Source organism: Solea solea, chromosome 16 (genome assembly GCF_958295425.1).
Source record: "Solea solea chromosome 16, fSolSol10.1, whole genome shotgun sequence".
Taxonomy (NCBI): Eukaryota; Metazoa; Chordata; class Actinopteri; order Pleuronectiformes; family Soleidae; genus Solea; species Solea solea.
In genome coordinates, this window is record NC_081149.1 from 1,044,168 (window position 1) to 1,071,958 (window position 27,791).

The 27,791-nt window shown below is 38.7% G+C and overlaps 1 protein-coding gene across 1 annotated transcript; it reads left to right on the forward strand.

The window, feature by feature from the left end:
• Positions 1–333: 333 nt before the first annotated feature.
• Positions 334–27,280, forward strand: rgs9a (regulator of G protein signaling 9a). The gene is made up of 17 exons (XM_058654683.1): positions 334–620; positions 1,551–1,647; positions 6,038–6,088; positions 6,179–6,285; positions 6,680–6,731; positions 8,285–8,343; positions 12,086–12,162; positions 12,257–12,338; positions 12,448–12,510; positions 13,620–13,649; positions 13,801–13,862; positions 14,443–14,556; positions 18,795–18,910; positions 21,161–21,248; positions 21,463–21,601; positions 26,454–26,536; positions 26,883–27,280. Exons 1-17 carry the CDS (start codon positions 552–554, stop codon positions 27,037–27,039), a joined length of 1,446 nt encoding a protein of 481 aa, XP_058510666.1. The 5' UTR covers positions 334–551; the 3' UTR covers positions 27,040–27,280.
• Positions 27,281–27,791: the final 511 nt, after the last annotated feature.

Sequence of the window (27,791 nt, forward strand, 5' to 3'; positions counted from 1 at the left end):
TTTTCAGGGACACACATAGCTTTAACAACAGTGTCTTCAGTTCCCAGAAAGAAGATGTAACACAGTGGTAAACATGTTGCAGACATCGAATTAAAAACGAGTGAATATTTGCAAAAAAATAAAAATAAAGTTTATTAGTTTAAACATTGACTTCATCTTATCTTTGTAGTGTATTCAAATGAATAAATGTTTGTATTGTGTTTTTGTTCATGTTGCAGATCTTTGGACAGCACCAGGAGTTCATTAGCATCATTGCAGATTACAGCCTAGAAGTGTTTTCTAATGATGTCTACTTGTCTTTTTCCATGACTTTAAATGAATGACTTGTGTTAGGATTAAGTGCACGGCCATTTAAACTCAACGGATAAGTGCCGTCACTGACAAGTTCATTTAAGAAGCAGCTTTTGTCTATAATTACTGGGGGATAAGAGGTTCGTGCTGCGCGGTCGTCAAACAGCACAGAGCAGTGCACACATGCACACGCTTCTCTTCAGTGGATTTATTTATTTATTATTGATTCATTCTGAATTGGTCTTCATCTGTCTCCAAATATGACGATCAGAACCGTCCGCCCTGACCGCGGGCAACATGTCCGGCCACGTATGCACTGCCTGAAAAAGGTGAGTGGTTTTTGGCTGGGCTTTATTTTCAGGGCTTCTAAACAGTTGATATTTTATTCAATTTGTTTATTACAATCATTCTTAATTCCAATTAAAATATATTTTCTGTAAGACACTGGCCTTCAAACAATGGAAATACATTTAATACATTTAAAAAAAAGGATTCTATGTGACTTTTTGCTGGATTGTTTCATAAATGGATTGAATTTCTTCCTTTGTTACACACACTGTTTGTTACTGTATTAAGATGAGATGAACAGATGATCTGAAGAGCAGAGGATTGTTGAAGATCATCACCTGCTTTATCTTAAAGCCAATCAGCTCTGCTGAAATGTTCCATACAGAGTGCAGAGAATGACCCTTGAGAATGAATAGAACAGTGTTTTCTCACCTCAGGCACCAAACATTTAAGCTAGATAGTGGTTTCTGGTTCATCAACACAAATGAGTATTCAGAAAAATATGTACGGTACTCCAAAACTGTAAGGGGAGCTCTGGAGAGAGAAAGATCTGCTTTAACCACTTTGTTTGGACATGTACAGCCCAGTATGACACATTTTTATAGTTTTATTGTATGACTTTTTCATTTGTGTTGTTGTTAATACTTTCTACAGTATTTTTATTGTTTTATTGTTTGTTGTCTAGGCTGATTATGTCATATCTTATGTTTTATTTATCTTATTTATCTCTGTTGTACAGCACTTTGTTTCAGCTGTTGTTTTTTAAAGTGGTTTATAAACAAAGTTGGATTGGCTTGGACATGTATAAACCGCTGAAGGTGTGCCAAAGCATTTTCAAAAGAAACATACATACGGTATATATGTTTATGTTTAGATATAAATATAAAGTATCAAAGTGGTGGCATGCTGTCAGGGTTGTGAGCTGGATACAGACTTATGTGATGAAGTCTTCTCTGGATGATGATTTACAGCTGGAGGCCATCGTGGTGGAGATGCAGGACCCGACAAGTGGAGTGAAAGGTTCAGAGCAGAAACTCAACGTCACAACCATCCCACATGTCATCACTGGTGAGAGTGACTCGTGTACCTGTCTGTCTGTCTGTCTGTCTGTCTTAATGCCAGAGTGTGTGGAGTGTGTGACAGACGGTGTTCGCTGTCTAAGCTGCTAACACAGGCTAAATAAGGCAAAACACAATTGGATGAGATCAGTGGTTCAGGAGGTAGTGTTTTTATCCAGTGTAAGTCCAGTAAGTCCAGGGAAGAGGTCAGCATGGATACTGAACTAAGACCAAGGCCTGCATGGATACTGGACATAGACCAAGGTCTGCATGGATACTGAACATAGACCAAGGTCTGCATGGATACTGAACATAGACCACGGTCTGCATGGATACTGAACATAGACCAAGGTGTGCATGGATACTGAACATAGACCAAGGTGTGCATGGATACTGAACATAGACCAAGGTCTGCATGGATACTGAACATAGACCAAGGTCTGCATGGATACTGAACATAGACCAAGGTGTGCATAGATACTGAACATAGACCAAGGTGTGCATGGATTCTGAACATAGACCAAGGTGTGCATGGATACTGAACATAGACCAAGGTCTGCATGGATACTGAACATAGACCAAGGTGTGCATGGATACTGAACTAAGACCAAGGTCTGCATGGATACTGAACATAGACCAAGGTCTGCATGGATACTGAACATAGACCAATGTCTGCATGGATACTGAACATAGACCAATGTCAGCATGGATACTGAACATAGACCAAGGTCTGCATGGATACTGAACATAGACCAAGGTGTGCATGGATACTGAACTAAGACCAAGGTGTGCATGGATACTGAACATAGACCAAGGTGTGCATGGATACTGAACATAGACCAAGGTGTGCATGGATACTGAACTAAGACCAAGGTCTGCATGGATACTGAACATAGACCAAGGTCTGCATGGATACTGAACATAGACCAATGTCAGCATGGATACTGAACATAGACCAAGGTCTGCATGGATACTGAACATAGACCAATGTCTGCATGGATACTGAACATAGACCAAGGTGTGCATGGATACTGAACTAAGACCAAGGTCTGCATGGATACTGAACATAGACCAAGGTCTGCATGGATACTGAACATAGACCAAGGTGTGCATGGATACTGAACTAAGACCAAGGTGTGCATGGATACTGAACATAGACCAAGGTGTGCATGGATACTGAACTAAGACCAAGGTCTGCATGGATACTGAACATAGACCAATGTCAGCATGGATACTGAACATAGACCAAGGTCTGCATGGATACTGAACATAGACCAATGTCTGCATGGATACTGAACATAGACCAATGTCAGCATGGATACTGAACATAGACCAATGTCAGCATGGATACTGAACATAGACCAAGGTCAGCCTGGATACTGAACATAGACCAAGGTCAGCATGGATACTGAACTAAGACCAAGGTCTGCATGGATACTGAACACACTCCAAGGTCAGCCTGGATACTGAACACAGACCAAGGTCAGCATGGATACTGAACTAAGACCAAGGTCAGCATGGATACTGAACTAAGACCAAGATCAGCATGGATACTGAACTAAGACCAAGGTCTGCATGGATACTGAACTAAGACCAAGGTCAGCATGGATACTGAACATAGACCAAGGTCTGCATGGACACTGACCACAGACCAAGGTCTTCATGGATACTGAACGTAGACCAAGGTCTGCATGGATACTGAACATAGACCAAGGTCTGCATGGATACTGAACAAAGACCAAAGTCAGCATGGATACTGAACTAAGACCAATGTCGGCATGGAAACCGAACTAAGACCAAAGTCAGCATGGATACTGAACATAGACCAAGGTCTGCATGGATACTGAACATAGACCAATGTCTGCATGGATACTGAACATAGACCAAGGTGTGCATGGATACTGAACTAAGACCAAGGTCTGCATGGATACTGAACATAGACCAAGGTCTGCATGGATACTGAACATAGACCAAGGTGTGCATGGATACTGAACTAAGACCAAGGTGTGCATGGATACTGAACATAGACCAAGGTGTGCATGGATACTGAACTAAGACCAAGGTCTGCATGGATACTGAACATAGACCAATGTCAGCATGGATACTGAACATAGACCAAGGTCTGCATGGATACTGAACATAGACCAATGTCTGCATGGATACTGAACATAGACCAATGTCAGCATGGATACTGAACATAGACCAAGGTCAGCATGGATACTGAACTAAGACCAAGGTCTGCATGGATACTGAACATAGACCAATGTCTGCATGGATACTGAACATAGACCAATGTCAGCATGGATACTGAACATAGACCAAGGTCAGCCTGGATACTGAACATAGACCAAGGTCAGCATGGATACTGAACTAAGACCAAGGTCTGCATGGATACTGAACACACTCCAAGGTCAGCCTGGATACTGAACACAGACCAAGGTCAGCATGGATACTGAACTAAGACCAAGGTCAGCATGGATACTGAACTAAGACCAAGATCAGCATGGATACTGAACTAAGACCAAGGTCTGCATGGATACTGAACTAAGACCAAGGTCAGCATGGATACTGAACATAGACCAAGGTCTGCATGGACACTGACCACAGACCAAGGTCTTCATGGATACTGAACGTAGACCAAGGTCTGCATGGATACTGAACATAGACCAAGGTCTGCATGGATACTGAACAAAGACCAAAGTCAGCATGGATACTGAACTAAGACCAATGTCGGCATGGATACTGAACTAAGACCAATGTCGGCATGGAAACCGAACTAAGACCAAAGTCAGCATGGATACTGAACTAAGACCAAGGTCAGCATGGATACTGAACTAAGACCAAGGTCTGCATGGATACTGAACATAGACCAAGGTCTGCATGGATACTGAACATAGACCAAGGTCAGCATGGATACTGAACTAAGACCAAGGTCAGCATGGATACTGAACATAGACCAAGGTCAGCATGGATACTGAACTAAGACCAAGGTCTGCATGGATACTGAACTAAGACCAAGGTCAGCATGGATACTGGACTAAGACCAAGGTCTGCATGGATACTGAACATAGACAAAGGTCAGCCTGGATACTGAACATAGACCAAGGTCTGCATGGATACAGAACATAGACCAAGTTCTGCATGGATACTGAACATAGACAAAGGTCAGCCTGGATACTGAACATAGACCAAGGTCTGCATGGATACTGAACATAGACCAAGGTGTGCATGGATACTGAACATAGACCAAGGTGTGCATGGATACTGAACTAAGACCAAGGTCAGCATGGATACTGGACTAAGACCAAGGTCTGCATGGATACTGAACATAGACAAAGGTCAGCCTGGATACTGAACATAGACCAAGGTCTTCATGGATACTGAACATAGACAAAGGTCAGCCTGGATACTGAACATAGACCAAGGTCTGCATGGATACTGAACATAGACCAAGGTCAGCATGGATACTGAACATAGACAAAGGTCAGCCTGGATACTGAACATAGACCAAGGTCTGCATGGATACTGAACATGTGTGTGATGTGTGATGTGTGTGTGATGTGTGATGTGTGTGTGATGTGTGATGTGATGTGTGTGATGTGTGTGTGTGTGTGTGTGTCTGTGTGTGTGATGTGTGTGTGTGTGTGTGTGATGTGTGTGTGTGTGTGTGTGTGTGAGGTGTGTGTGTGTGTGTGTGTGTGTGTGTGTGAGATGTGATGTGTGATGTGTGTGATGTGTGTGTGTGATGTGTGTGATGTGTGATGTGTGTGTGTGTGTGTGTGTGTGTGTGTGATGTGTGTGTGTGTGTGTGTGTGTCTGATACACATAAGCCTGCCACGAGAAGTCATTCCGTGGACAGAACAATTCTTTGCTCCTTCCATTTCCAATGTGCCACCAACGTACATTTTCACCACTGATGGTTGAACACGTTTAGGCCTTGAGGAGAAATCCCAACAACAAAAATAACCTGATACTAAACAGACATGGAGGAGGACAGTGGACAATGAGGGGACGAGCAGACACAAGTTCCTTCTCCTGTGCATTCACACATCACATGATCATATATTATAGACCTGGCATGTAGAGTTACGGGATGCAACTTGTCCAACATTGAACTAAAGCAACGTCTAGCCCTTCTCATGTCATGACTCTGTGTGTTGTTGGTGCAGGAGCACACATGGCACAGTCAGAGTGTGTGCGTCGACGTCTTAATGTGACGCAAACACACAAACTGTACTAGTTTGTGTGTTTGCAGAGCAGTTACATGCAGCTGTGCTCTGACGACCCCGCCCACCCACAGGAATCATTATGAAGTAATGCAAACTGACATGAGTCAAGTAGAAGTGTGTGCACTGCCTCCAACTCACAATCACAGATAATCACAGATCAATTCTCCACAGGTAAGGACCTCATCGCATGGATTGTCAACAAGATGAAGACTCCAACAGAAGGTAAGAATATTGCAAAGTTAGAAGATTCACAGACTCCACACGTCATGATGACATGTTTCCATGCTTTCCTCCTCGTCTGTACTGTTCCAGAGGCCAATGTCTTTGGCACCATGTTGGTGGCCTATGGCTACATCTACCCCCTCCAGAACCACAGGAAGCTGCTCATGTGCAACGACAACAGCCTCTACCGCTTCCAGGTAAAACAGAACCTTTGCTTTCTTCTGTGAGACTTAGCGTTGGAAAAGTTTTACTTTACAAAATAATAGAAATAGACACTGATTGTATAAAAGTGGCCAACAAATGGCCAGTTTACTGCTTGAGTGAGCTGTTTTAAAGTTAGCCATAGACTGACCATAGACACACTGCTACACTGCATGTGTTGTACATTGTATCATGTACCATTTGAATTGACTGGCTTTAGGTTTTAGGTTAAATCTCTTTCTGCTTCCTCTGCAAGTCACTGTTTCTTGTTGTTTAGTTATTACTAATATTAGTTATGTACAGGGTTCTATATTTGTGTCTGTTCCCTTGTGTATTCTTCATGTTGATCCTCTGTAGATTATCACTTTCACACAACAATCATCTTTTCAGACGCCATACTTCTGGCCTTCTCAGAAATGGCTGGCAGAGGACACTGACTATGGTAAATACAATATATCATATGTGACTCTGTAAACATGCACGACTCTTCTGATGATTATTGCGTTGTTTTATTCTACAGCTGTCAAAGGTTTCTTTATTAACCACAGACATTTAAGTGCCCTTTATTCAATTTCACGTTTAAAATTACATTATTTTTATTTTTGGGGTTCACTTTTAATTTCTTCACAAAAGAAATAAAGACAATCAAAATAAAATTGAGAGAGGTCCAGGTCTATTCAGCCTGCTGTTTTAGATATCCAATAATACTTAGACTAAGCCAGTATATCATGCATCTCTGTGTATTACTGTGACATACAAGCTCAATACCAATGTGCTGCAGCTCTTACTGTATCTCAACTGGGAATGAAATGAATGCAAAGATCTAAAATCGAAAGAAGTGTAACAAACCTGAGGTAACACAATGTCTGCTTTACAGATGTTACTATAGAACAGAACACAACCGAATACAACAGAACAGAACAGAACAGAATACAACAGAACAGAACAGAATACAACAGAACAGAGCAGAATACAACGAACAGAACAGAATACAACAGAACAGAACAGAACACAACAGAATACAACAGAACAGAGCAGAATACAACGAACAGAACAGAATACAACAGAACAGAACAGAATACAACAGAACAGAACAGAACAGAATAGAACAGAACAGAATACAACAGAACAGAGCAGAATACAACGAACAGAACAGAATACAACAGAACAGAACAGAACCCAACACAACAGAATACAACAGAACAGAGCAGAATACAACGAACAGAACAGAATACAACAGAACAGAGCAGAATACAACAGAACAGAACAGAACAGAATAGAACAGAACAGAATACAACAGAACAGAGCAGAATACAACGAACAGAACAGAATACAACAGTACAGAATACAACAGAATAAAACACAACAGAACACAACAGAACAGAATACAACAGAATAAAACAGAACAGAACACAATTACAACAGAACACAACAGAACAGAATACAACAGAACACAACAGAATACAACAGAACACAACAACAGAATACAACAGAACACAACAGAACAGAATACAACAGAACAGAACAGAATACAACAGAACACAACAACAGAACAGAACAGAATACAACAGAACACAACAGAACACAACAGAACAGAATACAACAGAACACAACAGAAAACAACAGAATACAACAAAACACAACAGAACAGAATACAACAGAACACAACAACAGAATACAACAGAACAGAATACAACAGAACAGAACAGAATACAACAGAACACAACAACAGAATACAACAGAACACAACAACAGAATACAACAGAACACAACAGAACAGAATACAACAGAACACAACAGAACAGAACAGAACAAAACAGAACCGAATACAACAGAACACAACAGAACAGAATACAACAGAATACAACAGAACACAACAGAACAGAATACATTAGAACAGAACAGAGTACAACAGAGCAGAAAGCTCTACGATCACTTTCAGTGTATAATGAGGTCGGATATGAAACTGAAAATGATTTTGTTCTGTGATTGCAGCCATTTATCTGGCCAAGAGGAACATCAGAAAGAAAGGCATGCTGGAACCTTATGAACAGGTATGTCCCATGGATGTATTATAAGACCTGGATGTAGCTCCGTCTCTTTGGCTCCGTTCATTCCTATGGAGTTGCTCACTCAGCACATATAAATACAAATAAGAAACACAAATAACACAAATAAGTTTTTTCTGGGCTTTTTATGGCCTTTAGGAAGGTTTTACAAATGTGACACTCCATTAATTAAAAATATAGAATATAAAGATCTATACATGCCTGTGTCCATGTCTCCAGGTGTCCTGTGGACACTTTTACAGGTGTCTCTTTTACTATTGTGCTCAATGGGAAAATTGCTTTTTGGGCCGCGTGAGTATTTTTTGTTGCAGTACCACGAGTGGCCACCATGACAAAATGTCTTCACGGTAGAGGGGGCGGAGCTACATCCAGTTCCTTTAATACATCCATGGTATGTCCATGCATATGAAGGACCAAAAGGGCCAAAATTAAATAAATAAATACACCATTAAATCATTCATTAAATGTGTCATTAAATAATTCAATGGGTCATTAAATAATTCAATGTGTGATTAAATAATTCAATGTGTGGCCATTAATGACACATGAATTAATGACACATTTCATTATTTCATGGTCCATGTTGCAGTGGATCATTAATTTATTTTATCTGTCAAACTCGCCCATCAAAGGCAGAGGGCGGGGCTAAGGCTGATCGAGTCTGATTCATTGCTGTGGTCTGAAATGTCATGACTGCCATGTATCACAGCATAGCAGCAGAGAAAAGAACTATAAACCTGAAATAAATATTTTTCTGAGTCCCCGAGCTCAGTTTTAAGATCATTTGAGGCGAGAAATTAGTCATTTAGAATTCAAAAATGTGGTTTGTGTATTAAGATATGATGTATTATATGGGCCATTCTACCGAATTCGTGCAAATTGCTGTCCCACAATAAAAAAACTATTTAACAAAATAATTAAGAATTCAGACCTTCAATATTTACTAAGATTATGTTATGATCTAGTTAAACACAAGACTGTAACTAGATAGTAATTAAGCTAAATATATACAAAATCATCATTTATGCTACCTTCCTAGGTACTTTCTATTGGGAAGTAGTTTCTAAATTGCAATCCATGAAAATAATACTTAAAAGAATTTTGTCATTTTTTCCAATGGTGTATTTTAAAATATATATTTGGTTTATTTTAAACAGAATGTAAAACATTTAGATTCATTTTGAAGTTTTTTTTTAAATTACAAAACATGCTTTAAAAAATGCTGTCCCACACTTTCATGTCACAACCGTAACACGAGTTGTTTTACCACATGGGTGGAGCCTGGTTTTAGTCACACCCCAGAATTTCTGACCAAGAAGTGATACTGCATCCCTGTCCCTCATGGCTGCATGGTGAGTGATTACCTCTCATCATTTTTAAGTAAATGGGTTCCAAAGTCTGAAAATCAGCATGTTGCATTAATAATTGTCACAACCGTACACATATTATCTGCAAGTAAATACACTTTTGGGGGCTCAAAACAAAATATTATGTTTTGTTGTGTGTACAACTGTTCAAACATCTGTTCCTAGCCATTTACTTGTAAGCATGTTTGAGTTATGCTAGGAATTAGCTAAAAATGTCACAACCGTAACGAATTGTAACGTTACGGTTGTGACATAATCATTATGGTAGTACATGTAATGTTCCACATATTTAAGGACATTTTTCATCATTATTATTACATTATACTCTTAAAACATAATAATAATAATAATAATAATAATATTGTTATTATATTTGATTTGTAAAGCACATTTCATTCTTAAGAATCTCAGAGTGCTAAATAATGTATGACATGATAAGGAAAGAAGGAAAGAGAACGAAACGAGAAATGAAAGAAAGGAGGAAAGATCAAATCTATCAGTGATTTATCTGACAGGGAGCAAAGGAAGGTCAGAAGATCATGGCGAAAAAGACAGCAACATCACAGGCTATTGGTGAAAAGTCAAAGAGAGATGGAGAGATTGTGCACAACTTCCACGCCACCTCCCACACCCTCTGCCACGCCTTCTGCCACGCCTTCTCCCATGCCGCCTCACCTTCCACGCACTTCTAGTGAGACTGTTACTCCATGCACTTCTAGTGAGACTAATAAGAGACGTTCTGGAATGTGTGACCACAGAAAAATAAACTTGAATGGAAGAAAGAAAAATATAGAAAACGGTGCCATAGATTGTGCATGAGGCCAGAGAAGTCAAAATGTTCCCCAAGAACAAAAACTCAGAAGGAAGTATGGAAGCACAGAGTTCCTGTGCATATCAGAAAGACCCTTCTTTTTCATAACACACATTTGCAGAAAAAAATACAAGTCTGCCAATTATAAAGACAAACATGGATTAAGAAGCACACTGACAAGCAGGTTGCTCAGAAAATACAATCTTGTTTCTATGCTCAGAGAAACACTAGGCAGCTCCCACAGGCAGCTCTCAACATGACTGCAGACATACCACATCTAAAGTTCACCTATCAGAGACATAACATAACATAACATTTGTGTTTGTAAAATTCACATTGTAAGGCAGGTTATGAGTTAATATTAAGCAATAAGGTTGAGGGGATATAATACAACCTTGCAAACAAAATAGTGTGGCCACGACCAAAACAGTGCAGTCACTACCGTAACAGTGCGGTCACTACCGTAACAGTGCGGTCACTACCGTAACAGTGCAGTCACTACCGTAACAGTGCGGTCACTACCGTAACACTGAATGTTTTGTAAAATAAAATAAGAATTGAGTCATTCAATAACATTTTATGATAACTATTGGTTGAATGTACATTCAATGTAATAACTAATGAACTCTGAGATCTCTATGATCAGTGTAATTCATTTTACAAAAAAAGATTCCATTTAAATTTTGATGATTCTTAGAAAATAAACTTTGAAATTTGTTTAAAAAATAATTTTAATTGATTTAGTTGTAAAACCCTTCATAATAAATTACTAAAATTATTCTTTAGAGGGTGTATGGACACACAATATTAACAGATTAATATAATGGTTTTTATTGCAGTGTGTTGCTGTGTTACGGTAGTGACACATTTCAGGAGCGGAAAAACATTTCAAGAACAGGCAGACATTAATATATGAAATTTGACTGCGCCTTTACTAGATATGTACCATAGAAATACGGTACAATATATGTATGGACAAGGTTTTTGGAAAAAAAAAACTTTTGAAAATGTGTTTCCAACTCTGGACTTTGCACGAATTCGGTAGAATGGCCCATATATAGTTTGGCAGCGATAGTATCGGAGGCATAGGCTCAGATTTATATTTTTGCCCGTGGGTGCCCAAATTATAGAAATACCATCATATAATTCTGACTATATAGCTTCTGAACATCTGATTTACAAAGAATTTCTTTGTTTTCTAATTCATGCTCTGTAGCCTATTTTGATGGACTCGGGACACCGAGAGGGTGCTGTTCTATTCCAGAGGGGCAGAGGGAGGGTCCTGGGTCAGGAAGGAGCCGCCGCCCGTCTCTCTCTCTTTAATGACACATTTAATTATTTAATGACACATTTAATGAATGATTTAATGGTGTATTTATTTATTTAATTTTGGCCCTTTTGGTCCTCCATACATGCAAAGTGTTGAGTTCAATGGAATCAGAGTTCCTTTTCCCACCAGCTGAGTCGCCCCCTGGTGGCGGCTCACTGCTTTACTCTAGCTCGTGGCTCTGACTCAGCCACTGTGTGTGTGTGTGTGTGTTTGAACCAGGCTCATTACAACCATCTCCATAAATGGCTGAACCACAAGTGGGACTTCATCGTGATGCAGGCCACTGAACAGTACAGGTATGTGAAGAATACTCTGTGTGTGTGTGTGTGTGTGTGTAAAGGTGCACAACTCATCTCACTTGTACTAACACTTCATGTGTGTGTGTGTCAGGGCTGGTAAGGAGAGAAATAAGCCAGATCGAGTGGTGTTTGACTGCCAAGAGAGAGCTTACTGGATCCTCAACAGGCCTCCGGTCAGTATGTGCGTGTGTGTGTGTGTGTAATGTATATCTCATTATAGTCATGTGATTATATTACGTTTATCATGAGCTTCTGTGTGTGTGTGTGTGTGTGTGTGTGCAGCGGCATACTCACAGTGCTATGGACTGTGGTCCAGAGCGTCTCGTTGATCCTGATGAAGATCAGGTAACAGGTCAGTACACACAAACACAAACTAAGTATTAATACGTTTCTGCCTCGTTAGGACCAGGTTTTGGTCTCCATGAGGATTATTGTTGCTGACAAGATCAGTGTGTATGCCAGAGGAGCTCCTATAAATATTCCATCATGGTACGTTTCATTTTGGAATAGTAAAGTCCTGGATCAGGCTTTGGTTTGGACTGAGAACAGAACCTTTACCTGGGCTACATTGTAGTTTGTGGCTCTTTGTAAAGACACATACACATACATATATACACATATGTGTATATATATACACACATACATATATAAGTATGTATATATACACATATGTGTGTATATATACATACATATATATGTATGTGTGTATATATGTGTATATGTATATGTATATATATATACACACATATATGTGTGTATATATTATATATGTGTATATATGTATGTGTGTGTATACATATACATAAACTAACAACACTCTTGTGATGACGTATTTATCACTGAGCCATTTGTAAGCGATTTTAAGATGAAATAATCAGCCCACAACATGACTCATGACTCATTAGATATCATTATATATTTTTATATATCATTATGTATCATTAAATATCATTATATATCATTATATATCTTTAAATATCATTATATATATACTGTAATTAAATATCATTATATATCATTTCCGGATTGAATCACATTTAAAATATTTGTGATCCAGTGATTTTGACGTGTGTCGGACCGATATTGGAGCTGATAGTATCGTATTGGCTCGGCCACACTTATTTGACGATAATACCATTTTTACAGCAGAGGAGACAAATATTCTCTAGTTCTAAACTGTCCATTATGAAAATGCTTGATATTCTTTACAGAACAAAGATAATCAGACACTGAAGATATTTTTCTTCTTCTTTCTTTTTCTGCTTTCCGCTGATGACAGGAGAGTAATGTGACTCAGACTGTGATGTTTGTGTGTGTAGTCTTTAGTCAGTATCACAATGTAGCTGATCACGTTAAATCACATCACCCTACTCCCCTGCACCAAAGTTTATAGAGAAAATCAGTTATGTGTAGATAACACAACAAACTAACTTCTTTATTGTTGTTGTCTTCAGATAATCAGCTTTGACCAGTACAGACGCATGGTAAGACATGAAGTATCATATATGTATATATACATATATGTATATATGTATATATACATATGTATATATATATATATACTGTATATACACTGTATTAATTATCTGTAAATTGTATTGTTTGTTTTCCTCTTTTATTATCATTATTATCCAGAACGTGTTCTTCCAACAAGCCATCATGAGGTCAAAGGTTAAATCAAGCGTGTCTCTTGGAGCGTAAGTTCATACAGGACTCAACATCTGTCAGTCATCATATTATGTCATTATTATAAAACAGGATTATCTGTGTGTAGTGAACCAGTTTAGCCCAGAGACCAGATCTTCTGCAGCTAACTACTCCCAGTGCTGGATTTAGAACAATGCCAAAGAAGTGGGCTGAGAGCTGACTGAGGGACAGTGAGGAGAAAGTGGGGGGACAGTGAGAGGACAGTGGGGGGACAGTGAGGTGACAATGAGGGGACATTGGGGGTACAGTCAGGGGACAGTGAGAGGACATTGAGGGGACAGTGAAGTGACATTGAGGGAACAGTGAGGTGACATTGGGGGGACAGTGAGGGGCAGTTAGGGGGCGTGGTCTGGAAGTGAAATCTGACACTGATTGGCAGCTGTCTCATGTCAGAGCTCCTATGACCTGTCATGCAAGTGTCAACATTTGAATGCAGTAGCTGGTGTTTGACCAGGGAGACGTAGTAGATTTACAGTGTTTATGTATAATTTCTATATTTGACACTAAACATGAACTAAATACACATACACACTGGTTACAGCTGAGTGTGATTATGTTACATTTGTGCAGACTGGTCAAGTACATCACAACGTACAAAACCCACGACCCCTTCCTGGCTCCATGTTTACCCGGCAACCCCTGGCAAACAGACAGTGATGCTTACTGGACTCTCAACATGAGAAGGTGACATGTTTGTTGATTTTTAATTTCCTGTCCAGGTTTATCTTCAGTAAACTTCCCTGTCAGATCATATTCACAGATACACTGATACATTGAGATGATCTTAAAGGTGACATAGATTGCTTGTATCACATATATATATGCTTGTATATGTTAGTTATGGAGGTCTACTTACATATATTAACTTGTTTTCATGGTCACATATATGTTAGTTATGGAGGTCTACTTACATATATTAACTTGTTTTCATGGTCACATATATGTTAGTTATGGAGGTCTACTTACATATATTAACTTGTTTTCACGGTCACGTATATGTTAGTTATGGAGGTCTACTTACATATATTAACTTGTTTTCATGGTCATATATGTAAGTTATGGAGGTCTACTTACATATATTAACTTGTTTTCATGGTCACGTATATGTTAGTTATGGAGGTCGACTTACATATATTAACTTGTTTTCATGGTCACATATATGTTAGTTATGGAGGTCTACTTACATACATTAACTTGTTTTCACGGTCACGTATATGTTAGTTATGGAGGTCTACTTACATATATTAACTTGTTTTCATGGTCACATATATGTTAGTTATGGAGGTCTACTTACATATATTAACTTGTTTTCATGGTCACGTATATGTTAGTTATGGAGGTCTACTTACATATATTAACTTGTTTTCATGGTCACATATATGTTAGTTATGGAGGTCTACTTACATATATTAACTTGTTTTCATGGTCACACATATATGTTAGTTATGGAGGTCTACTTACATATATTAACTTGTTTTCATGGTCATATATGTAAGTTATGGAGGTCTACTTACATATATTAACTTGTTTTCATGGTCACGTATATGTTAGTTATGGAGGTCTACTTACATATATTAACTTGTTTTCATGGTCACATATATGTTAGTTATGGAGGTCTACTTACATATATTAACTTGTTTTCATGGTCACGTATATGTGAGTTATGGAGGTCTACTTACATATATTAACTTGTTTTCATGGTCACATATATGTTAGTTATGGAGGTCTACTTATATATATTAACTTGTTTTCATGGTCACATATATATGTTAGTTATGGAGGTCTACTTATATATATTAACTTGTTTTCATGGTCACACATATATGTTAGTTATGGAGGTCTACTTACATATATTAACTTGTTTTCATGGTCACATATATGTTAGTTATGGAGGTCTACTTACATATATTAACTTGTTTTCATGGTCACACATATATGTTAGTTATGGAGGTCTACTTACATATATTAACTTGTTTTCATGGTCACATATATGTTAGTTATGGAGGTCTACTTACATATATTAACTTGTTTTCATGGTCACGTATATGTTAGTTATGGAGGTCTACTTACATATATTAACTTGTTTTCATGGTCACATATATGTTAGTTATGGAGGTCTACTTACATATATTAACTTGTTTTCATGGTCACATATATATGTTAGTTATGGAGGTCTACTTACATATATTAACTTGTTTTCATGGTCACATATATGTTAGTTATGGAGGTCTACTTACATATATTAACTTGTTTTCATGGTCACATATATGTTAGTTATGGAGGTCTACTTACATATATTAACTTGTTTTCATGGTCACATATATGTTAGTTATGGAGGTCTACTTACATATATTAACTTGTTTTCATGGTCACACATATATGTTAGTTATGGAGGTCTACTTACATATATTAACTTGTTTTCATGGTCACATATATGTTAGTTATGGAGGTCTACTTACATATATTAACTTGTTTTCATGCTCACATATATGTTAGTTTTGGAGGTCTACTTACATATATTAACTTGTTTTCATGGTCACATATATATGTTAGTTATGGAGGTCTACTTACATATATTAACTTGTTTTCATGGTCACATATATGTGAGTCATGGAGGTCTACTTACATATATTAACTTGTTTTCATGGTCATATATATGTTAGTTATGGAGGTCTACTTACATATATTAACTTGTCTTCATGGTCACGTATATGTTAGTTATGGAGGTCTACTTACATATATTAACTTGTTTTCATGGTCATATATATGTTAGTTATGGAGGTCTACTTACATATATTAACTTGTTTTCATGGTCACATATATGTGAGTTATGGAGGTCTACTTACATATATTAACTTGTTTTCATGGTCACACATATATGTTAGTTATGGAGGTCTACTTACATATATTAACTTGTTTTCATGGTCACGTATATGTTAGTTATGGAGGTCTACTTACATATATTAACTTGTTTTCATGGTCACGTATATGTTAGTTATGGAGGTCTACTTACATATATTAACTTGTTTTCATGGTCACATATATGTTAGTTATGGAGGTCTACTTACATATATTAACTTGTTTTCATGGTCACATATATGTTAGTTATGGAGGTCTACTTACATATATTAACTTGTTTTCATGGTCACACATATATGTTAGTTATGGAGGTCTACTTACATATATTAACTTGTTTTCATGGTCACGTATATGTTAGTTATGGAGGTCCGCTTACATACTGTATATTAACTTGTTTTCATGGTCACATATATGTTAGTTATGGAGGTCTACTTACATATATTAACTTGTTTTCATGGTCACATATATGTTAGTTATGGAGGTCTACTTACATATATTAACTTGTTTTCATGGTCACACATATATGTTAGTTATGGAGGTCTACTTACATATATTAACTTGTTTTCATGGTCACATATATGTTAGTTATGGAGGTCTACTTACATATATTAACTTGTTTTCATGGTCACATATATGTTAGTTATAGAGGTCTACTTATATATATTAACTTGTTTTCATGGTCACATATACGTATATGTTAGTTATGGAGGTCTACTTATATATATTAACTTGTTTTCATGGTCACACATATATGTTAGTTATGGAGGTCTACTTACATATATTAACTTGTTTTCATGGTCACACATATATGTTAGTTATGGAGGTCTACTTACATATATTAACTTGTTTTCATGGTCACATATATATGTTAGTTATGGAGGTCTACTTACATATATTAACTTGTTTTCATGGTCATATATGTAAGTTATGGAGGTCTACTTACATATATTAACTTGTTTTCATGGTCACGTATATGTTAGTTATGGAGGTCTACTTACATATATTAACTTGTTTTCATGGTCACATATATGTTAGTTATGGAGGTCTACTTACATATATTAACTTGTTTTCATGGTCACATATATGTTAGTTATGGAGGTCTACTTACCTATATTAACTTGTTTTCATGGTTAAAAACCTCATAATCGCTGCAAACGAGCCAATCAAAATATCTCCTCACTGACGCTCTCAACAGCCGCGCTGTTTCAGACCAAAACCACACCCCCAGAACGTGGACTGTGTTGTGATTGGCCAGCCAACGAGAGCTTTCCTACTGTCCTGTGATTGGCCAGGTACCTGGAAGTGATGTAATAGATAGGCCAGCTCTCAGATACACAGCTCCCCCTCTGGCACGGTGGATGCTCTGCATCTCAGCAGCTACAACAAGAGTAGTTCTTCTTCTTCTGCGGTTGAATGTATGCAACCGGATGTGCCCGGACTAGTGCCCGCACCGGGAGGCGCTACAGTGGTGAGAGGAGTGGTGAGGATTTCTGATGACGACATCAAACTAAGGAAGTGCCGATCCGCTTCGCAGAGCCCAGGAAAACAATACAACACTATTTTCTCAGCAGTGGCTGAACTGTTTGTTCTGAAACTTTAGGGTTTCATAAACGAGGTAATGACGCAGATACACACACAAACGCAGCGTTAATTGGAGCTTCCGGTCTATGTGGCCTTTAAAGTGAACGCTTTCATTTGGTTTGGTACAGTATGGTCATTTTTATTTTCTTTATAGTACTATAGTCCTAAAATAACCAGCCTCAACCATTCTCTTGGGGTCAGACAGTCAGCTGATTGGGCGACAGAAAAACATCACTCCCTTTAAAATTTACCATGGTCTTTGAATGCATCTCGTTAGCTGCTCCGGTCAACACAATTTGAACCCTATATTACTTTCACTAGCTCTCATGCACTGGAGTTTATAATATTCAAATATTTCACAAATCATACCTTTGAATATTTGAAGTATTTTTGCATTTGTATATTTGACCAGGTTTCACATTTTAAAAGCTACACTAAATGTTATGGAGTGATACTGTGTGTGTGTGTGTGTGTGTGTTCAGAGTTGACTTGCCGACTAAGATGAGGGTCGAGCGCTGGTCCTTCAGCTTGTTTGAGCTACTGACCGACCTGCGAGGCCGAGACGACTTCAAGATCTTCCTGAAGAAGGAGTTCAGTGGTACGTTTTCAGTCTGAACCTCCTCATGAATCCTGGGATCAGACTACACCATACATTCACCATGTCACATTATCAGTCACAGTGGCACAGGCTGTTGCCGTGTCTTGGTCGGGGGAAAACGACCGATCACAACAGACACAAGGAAACAAACACCTAACAGCAGTTTAAGTGTGTGTGTTACACGGCGTCAGATCACTCTGTTCTCCCCGATGTTAGAGTCAAAATATGGATTTGGTGATACAGTATATCGTCGTCCTTCCTTGTGGAATACAATCATCGATAAGACGGGGCAAATATCAATACTTTAATTAATAAATGAAGTCTCACTCACTGGGCGTCGCTACTTCATGTCTCCTCACGGTGGTGCTGCTGGTGGAAGTGACCTGGCTGAAGATGAGGGAGTTTATAGCAGGATAATTAACTACATGAAGAGACGCACTTTGTTATCACTTTATTTATCTAAGATCACTTCACTTATCTAAGATCACTTATCTAAGATCACTTCACTTATCTAGGATCAATTCACTTATCTAAGATCAATTCACTTATCTAAGATCACTTCACAGGAATGACTCCTTGCCCCAGGTGAAGGAGTTCAAGTATCTCGGGGTCTTGTTCACGAGTGAGGGGACGAGGGAGCCGGAGATGGGCCGGAGAATCGGAGCGGCTGGTGCGGTACTGCATTCGCTTTACCGCACAGTTGTGACGAAAAGGGAGCTGAGCCGAAAGGCAAAGCTCTCGATCTACCGGTCAGTCTTCGTTCCTATCCTCACCTATGGTCATGAAGGTTGGGTCATGACCGAAAGAACGAGATCGCGGGTACAAGCGGCCGAAATGGGATTCCTCAGGAGAGTGGCTGGCTTTTCCCTTAGAGATAGGGTGAGAAGCTCGGCCATCCGGGGGGAGCTCGGAGTAGAACCGCTGCTCCTTCACGTTGAAAGGAGCCAGTTGAGGTGGTTCGGGCATCTGGTGAGGATGCCTCCTGGGCGCCTCCCGAGGGAGGTATATCAGGCACGTCCAGCTGGGAGGAGGCCTCGGGGTAGACCTAGGACAAGGTGGAGAGATTACATCTCCACTCTGGCCTGGGAACGCCTCGGGATCCCTCAGTCGGAGCTGGTCAATGCGGCTCAGGAAAAGGAAGTTTGGGGTCCCTTGCTGAAACTGCTGCCCCCGCGACCCGGCCCCGGATAAGCGGAGGATGATGATGATGATGATGAAGATCACTTCACTTATCTAAGATCAATTCACTTATCACTTATCTAAGATCGCTTCACTTATCTAAGATCACTTCACTTATCTAAGATCACTTCACTTATCTAAGATCAATTCACTTATCTAAGATCACTTCACTTATCTAAGATCAATTCACTTATCTAAGATCGCTTCACTTATCTAAGATCACTTCACTTATCTAAGATCACTTCACTTATCTAAGATCACTTCACTTATCTAAGATCAATTTACTTATCTAAGATCACTTCACTTATCTAAGATCGCTTTACTTATCTAAGATCAATTTACTTATCTAAGATCACTTTACTTATCTAAGATCAATTTACTTATCTAAGATCACTTTACTTATCTAAGATCACTTTACTTATCTAAGATCAATTTGCTTATCTAAGATCACTTCACTTATCTAAGATCACCACACTTATCTAAGATCACTTTACTTATCTAAGATCAATTTGCTTATCTAAGATCAATTTACTTATCTAAGATCACTTCACTTATCTAAGATCAATTTACTTATCTAAGATCACTTTACTTATCTAAGATCACTTCACTTATCTAAGATCACTTTACTTATCTAAGATCAGGAAACAGGAAACAAGTAGCATGACAGAAAGAAACAAGAAACATGACCTTAAGGGGAATGCCCAGATGTATCAAAATCTGATCCCAGCATTAAAAGTTAACATTAAACCTGCTTAGAACTTAGCATATGAACCTGGTCTCAACGAACCCTGGTGTCATTAACTACCTCATCGTTGCTCGTAGCTATTATTAAGTTAAGTTTACCTAAAGTTTACCTACAGTTAAGTTTTGTGGATTCATCATGTTTTGTATTTCAACTTCTATGTAACAATACACTTCTAATGTGTCTTCATAACATTTGATGATTTTCACATAATGAAGTGTAATCTTACATCAGTGGACTGTATTTTTATTTCTTTATTTCAGTTTGGAACTAAAGTAAAACAAAGACTCTCTCATCATTTATCTAGTGAGTGTTCCTCTGTGTTTCAGGGGAGAACTTGGCTTTTTGGGAAGCAGCTGAAGAACTAAAGTGGGGAACTGCATCATCTATGATAACCAAAGCTGAGACCATCTTCAAGTAAGTGTGTGTTCTTGCTTTCACACTCACATGATGGGGAGTTTTCTTTCTTATGGGGACAAAATATTAAAATTAGTCCCCATAACATAAATGATTACAGTTAAAGGTAAAGACATGTTGTATGGTAGGAAGAAGGTTAGAGTTTGGCCACTCAATGTAATGTCCTCTGAAGTCATAGAAACCTGACTTTGTGTGTGTGTGTGTGTGTGTTCAGGACCTTCCTGGCCCCCGGTGCTCCTCGCTGGATCAACATTGACGGTAGGACCATGGGTCTGACAGTGAAAGGCCTGGAACATCCTCACCGCTACGTGCTGGATGCTGCGCAGACTCATGTCTTCCTGCTCATGAAAAAGGTGCTACCTAACTACCTACCCACCTATTTACTTACCTACCTATTTACTTATCTATCTACCGACCTACCCATTTACCTACCTACCTACCTATTTACTTACCTACCTACATATTTACTTACCTATCTCCCTGTTTACTTGCATACCTATCTACCTATTTATTTATTTATTTGAATTAGGACTCTAAAGATGAGGCAAGCATCCATGAATATCTGATAATTATCAAAATCCAAAATGTTATACTTACTTAAGATGTTACAATAATGATACTGTAGAGGCTTTTTGTCCAGAATTTTTAGTGTTCTTTTGATGAGAGACTTTAATGGCTTCAGGATATTTACTTACCTAACTACCAACATATTTACTTACCTACCTACCTACCTACCTACCTACCCACCTATTTACTTACCTAACTACCAACATATTTACTTACATACCTACCTACCTACCTACCTATTTACTTACATACCTACCCACCTATTTACTTACCTAACTACCAACATATTTACTTACATACCTACCCACCTATTTACTTACCGAACTACCAACATATTTACTTACATACCTACCCATCTATTTACTTACATACCTACCCACCTATTTACTTACCTAACTACCAACATATTTACTTACATACCTACCCACCTATTTACTTACATACCTACCTACCTACCCACCTATTTACTTACCTAACTACCAACATATTTACTTACATAACTACCTACCTACCTACCTACCCACCTATTTACTTACATACCTACCCACCTATTTACTTACATGCATATTTAATTACCTACCTACCTATTTACTTACATACCTACCCACCTATTTACTTACATACCTACCCACCTATTTACTTACATACCTACCTACCTATTTACTTACATACCTACCCACCTATTTACTTACATACCTACCTACCTATTTACTTACATACCTACCCACCTATTTACTTACATACCTACCCACCTATTTACTTACATACCTACATACCTACCTACCTACCTACCTACCCACCTATTTACTTACATACCTACCCACCTATTTACTTACATACCTACCTACCTACCTACCTACCTACCCACCTATTTACTTACATACCTACCCACCTATTTACTTACATACCTACCCACCTATTTACTTACATACCTACCTACCTATTTACTTACATACCTACCCACCTATTTACTTACATACCTACCTACCTATTTACTTACATACCTACCCACCTATTTACTTACATACCTACCCACTTATTTACTTACATACCTACCCACCTATTTACTTACATGCATATTTAATTACCTACCTACCTATTTACTTACATACCTACCCACCTATTTACTTACATGCATATTTAATTACCTACCTACCTATTTACTTATCTACCTACCTACCTACCCATCTAGTTACTTACCTACCTATTTACTTACTTACATACAAGCATTGTATGCTTGTTATGCACCAATGACACCAGAACAAATTCCTTGTATGTGCAAATCGTACTTGGCAATACAGCTCTTCTGATTCTGATTCTGATACATACCTACCTACCTATTAACTTACCTACATATTTACATACCTACCTACCTACCTACCTGCCCACCTATTTACTTACATACCTACCCACCTATTTACTTACATACCTACATACCTACCTACCCACCTATTTACTTACATACCTACCTACCTATTTACTTACATACCTACCCACCTATTTACTTACATACCTACCCACCTATTTACTTACATACCTACCCACCTATTTACTTACATACCTACATACCTACCTACCCACCTATTTACTTACATACCTACCTACCTATTTACTTACATACCTACCCACCTATTTACTTACATACCTACCCACCTATTTACTTACATACCTACCCACCTATTTACTTACATACGTTACATTACATTACATTACATGTCATTTAGCAGACGCTTTTATCCAAAGCGACTTACAATAAGTGCATTTAAACATTTGGGTACAAATAAGAGCTAGAAGTAAGTAAGAGCTTCAAGTAAATCAAACTATGAAGTGCTAGTCGTAAGTGCGATGTATTTTTTTTTTTTTTTTTTTATTTAATTTTTTTTTTTTTGTCGTCGTCATCATCGTCTTAGTCGAGGTAGAGTCGGAAGAAATGTGTTTTTAGTCGGCGGCGGAAGATGTGGAGGCTTTCTGCTGTCCGGATGTCGATGGGGAGCTCGTTCCACCATTTGGGAGCGAGGACAGTGAACAGTCTCGAGTTCTGCGAATGCCTCTTCGATCCTCTCAGTGAGGGAGCAGCGAGCCGGTTTGCCGATGCAGAGCGAAGTGGGCGGGCTGGGGTGTAGGTTTTGATCATGTCCTGGATATAGGCTGGACCGGATCCGTTTGTAGCATGGAACGCAAGCACTAGAGTCTTGAAGCGGATGCGAGCAGCTACAGGAAGCCAGTGAAGGGAGCGGAGGAGAGGTGTAGTGTGGGAGAATTTTGGTAAGTTGAAGAGCTGCTGCATTCTGGATGAGTTGCAGGGGTCGTATGGCACACGCAGGGAGACCAGCCAGGAGGGAGTTGCAGTAATCCAAGCGTGAGATGACAAGAGCCTGGACCAGAACCTGTGCCGCCTTCTGGGTTAGAAGAGGCCGTATCCTTCTGATGTTGTACAACATGTATCTGCAAGATCGAGCTGTTGCAGCAATGTTGGCAGTGAGGGAGAGATGGTCATCAAGTGTCACACCCAGGTTCCTTGCCGTATGAGAAGGAGTTACCACAGAGTTGTCGAGGGTGATGATCAGGTCTGTGGTGGGAGAGCCCTTTCCTGGGAGAAAAAGAAACTCAGTCTTGTTGAGATTGAGTTTCAGGTGATGGTCAGACATCCACTGAGAGATGTCGGTCAGACAAGCGGAGATCCGTTCTGCTACATGTGTGTCGGAGCTGGGAAAAGAGAGAATGAGTTGGGTGTCGTCGGCATAGCTGTGATAGGAAAAACCATGAGAGAGAATAACAGAACCAAGAGAGTTGGTGTACAGAGAGAAGAGGAGAGGGCCCAAGACAGAACCCTGAGGGACCCCAGTAGCTAGAGGACAGGGTTCAGACACAGATCCTCTCCAGGTTACTCTGTATGTTCGGTTTTGAAGATAGGACGAGAGTAGGGTAAGTGCAGATCCTGAGACACCTAGTTCTTGAAGGGAGGAAATAAGGATCTGGTGGTTAACTGTGTCAAACGCTGCAGAAAGGTCCAAGAGGATGAGCACAGAGGAGAGAGAGGCAGCCCTGGCAGTGTGGAGTTGCTCAGTGACAGCAAGAAGTGCAGTTTCGGTCGAGTGACCTGCTTTAAAACCAGACTGAAGAGGATCAAGAAGGTTGTTCCGGTGAAGGTAGGAGGAGAGTTGATTAAAGATAGCACGCTCCAGAGTTTTGGAGAGAAAAGGAAGAAGAGAGACAGGTCTGTAGTTATTTACTTCAGACGGGTCAAGGGTGGGTTTTTTAAGGAGGGGGGTCACTCTGGCCTCTTTAAGAGAGTCCGGAAATACATACCTACCTACCTATTTACTTACATACCTACCCACCTATTTACTTACATACCTACCCACCTATTTACTTACATACCTACCCACCTATTTACTTACATACCTACCTACCTATTTACTTACATACCTACCCACCTATTTACTTACATACCTATTTACTTACTTACATACATACCTACCTACCTACCTACCCACCTATTTACTTACATACCTACCTACATACCTACCTACCCACCTATTTACTTACATACCTACCTACCTATTTACTTATCTACCTACCTACCTACCCATCTATTTACTTACCTACCTATTTACTTACTTACATACAAGCATTGTATGCTTGTTATGCACCAATGACACCAGAACAAATTCCTTGTATGTGCAAATCGTACTTGGCAATAAAGCTCTTCTGATTCTGATTCTGATACATACCTACCTACCTATTAACTTACCTACATATTTACATACCTACCTACCTATTTACTTACCCACCTACCTACATTTTTGCTTACATACCTACCTAACCACTTATTGACTTACATACCTACCTACCAATTTACTTACATAAATATTTAGTTACATTCCTACCTACCCACCTATTTACTTACATACATACCTACCTACCTACCTATTTACTTACATGCCTACCTACCTATTTACTTACATACCTACCTCCCTTTTTACTTACCTACATATTTACTTAACTACCTACCTATTTACTTATATACATATCTATTTACTTAAATGCCTACCTACCTACCTATTTACTTACTTACCTACCTACCTACCCACTTATTTACTTACATACCTACCTACCCACCTATTTACTTACATACCTACCTACCTATTAACTTACATACCTACCTACCTATTTACTTACATACATATTTAAATACCTACCTACCTATTTACTTACATACCTACCTACCTACCTACCTACCTATTTACTTACATACATACCTACCTATTTACTTACTTACCTACCTACCTACCCACTTATTTACTTACATACCTACCTACCTATTAACTTACATACCTACCTACCTATTTACTTACATACATATTTAAATACCTACCTACCTATTTACTTACATACATACCTACCTATTTACTTACATATCTACCTACCCACCTATTTACTTACATACATACCTACCCACCTATTTACATACATACCTACCTACCCACCTATTTACTTACATATCTACCTACCTATTTACTTACATACCTACTGTACCTATTTACTTACCTATTTACTTACTTACCTTCCTACCCATGGACGGACTGACTGACCTTTGTGTGTTTTCATGGATGTTCATCATCATCGTTGGTGCAGGACACTTTCTTCCGTTACCTCAAGTCTCCGGTGTACAAAGACATCCAGAAGAAGGCGCTGAATCCTGAGCCTCAGAACTTCAGGTCAGCGACTGCAGTCTTATGGAAATGGAAATGTGCTTGTATGAGTCACTGATACAGAGCATGAACAGAGAACTTTAGTTCATTTGAACAGAACTTTCTAACACAGAAGTCACATGTTAACAAGTTTACAGCAGTGGCACTAACAATCCTGGCTGACGTGATGTCTCTATGGGATTTGGTGCGGGAGAGAGAATGGTTTAAACTTAAATAAAGCGGCAGACATACACTATTCTCCTGATCATGTGGATTTAAGCAGGTGTAGATAGAACATACAAGCACACTGTGTAAAATAAGAATAATCCCAGCTGAAAGCTCCTCGTGATCTTGAGTTTGTCTTTTTTTTCAGTCCAGCTCAGCTGGAGCAAAATGCTCAGAACCGAAGTGTGGGCATCCATCCCATCATCCTGTGGAAACAGGAGGAGGAAGAAAAGGCTAAGGCTGCTGCTGCCTCCGCTCCTGTTGACGTCAAGGCCATGATGAGCAAAATCGACAGGAAGAAGTAGAAGAGAGAGTTATAGAATTTGATTAAGTGAGTTTCCATGGATACGATCTTGTAAATAATAAATGAAGGGTGCGACACAAACCCACATCCACACTGCTCTTTAAGCACTTCATTTTCTGTGTTCAATACTTAAGATACTTTAAATCAACGTTCTTATTATCAATAAACAACTAAAGATGCTTTATAATGTCAGCTATAACAGCTCGATCTTATTATTGTCATATAAACTAAACTTAAATGTGTGTGTGTGTGTGTGAAAACTCAATAATAACTGTCAGATTATATTCAACTCTCTGTACTATGCTGATCAGTCACAACAAGCACGTCTCATATATCTGTACAGAGTTGAACCCCACATGTTTGAAAACAAACCAAGAAAAGTGAGAAAATGTGAGAAATTTTGGAAACACAATTAAATTAATAATAATTAATAAAGAAGCCAAAATATTTTAAGACACAATCCTGAGATTTTAAGTCAGAATCCTGAGAATTGAAGTCAGAATCCTGAGATTTTAAGACACATCCTGAGATTTTAAGTCAGAATCCTGAGATTTTAAATCAGAATCCTGAGAATTGAAGTCAGAATCCTGAGATTTTAAGTCAGAATCCTGAGAATTTAAATCAGAATCCTGAGAATTTAAGTCAGAATCCTGAGATTTTAAGTCAGAATCCTGAGAATTTAAATCAGAATCCTGAGAATTTAAGTCAGAATCCTGCGATTTTAAGTCAGAATCCTGAGAATTTAAACCAGAA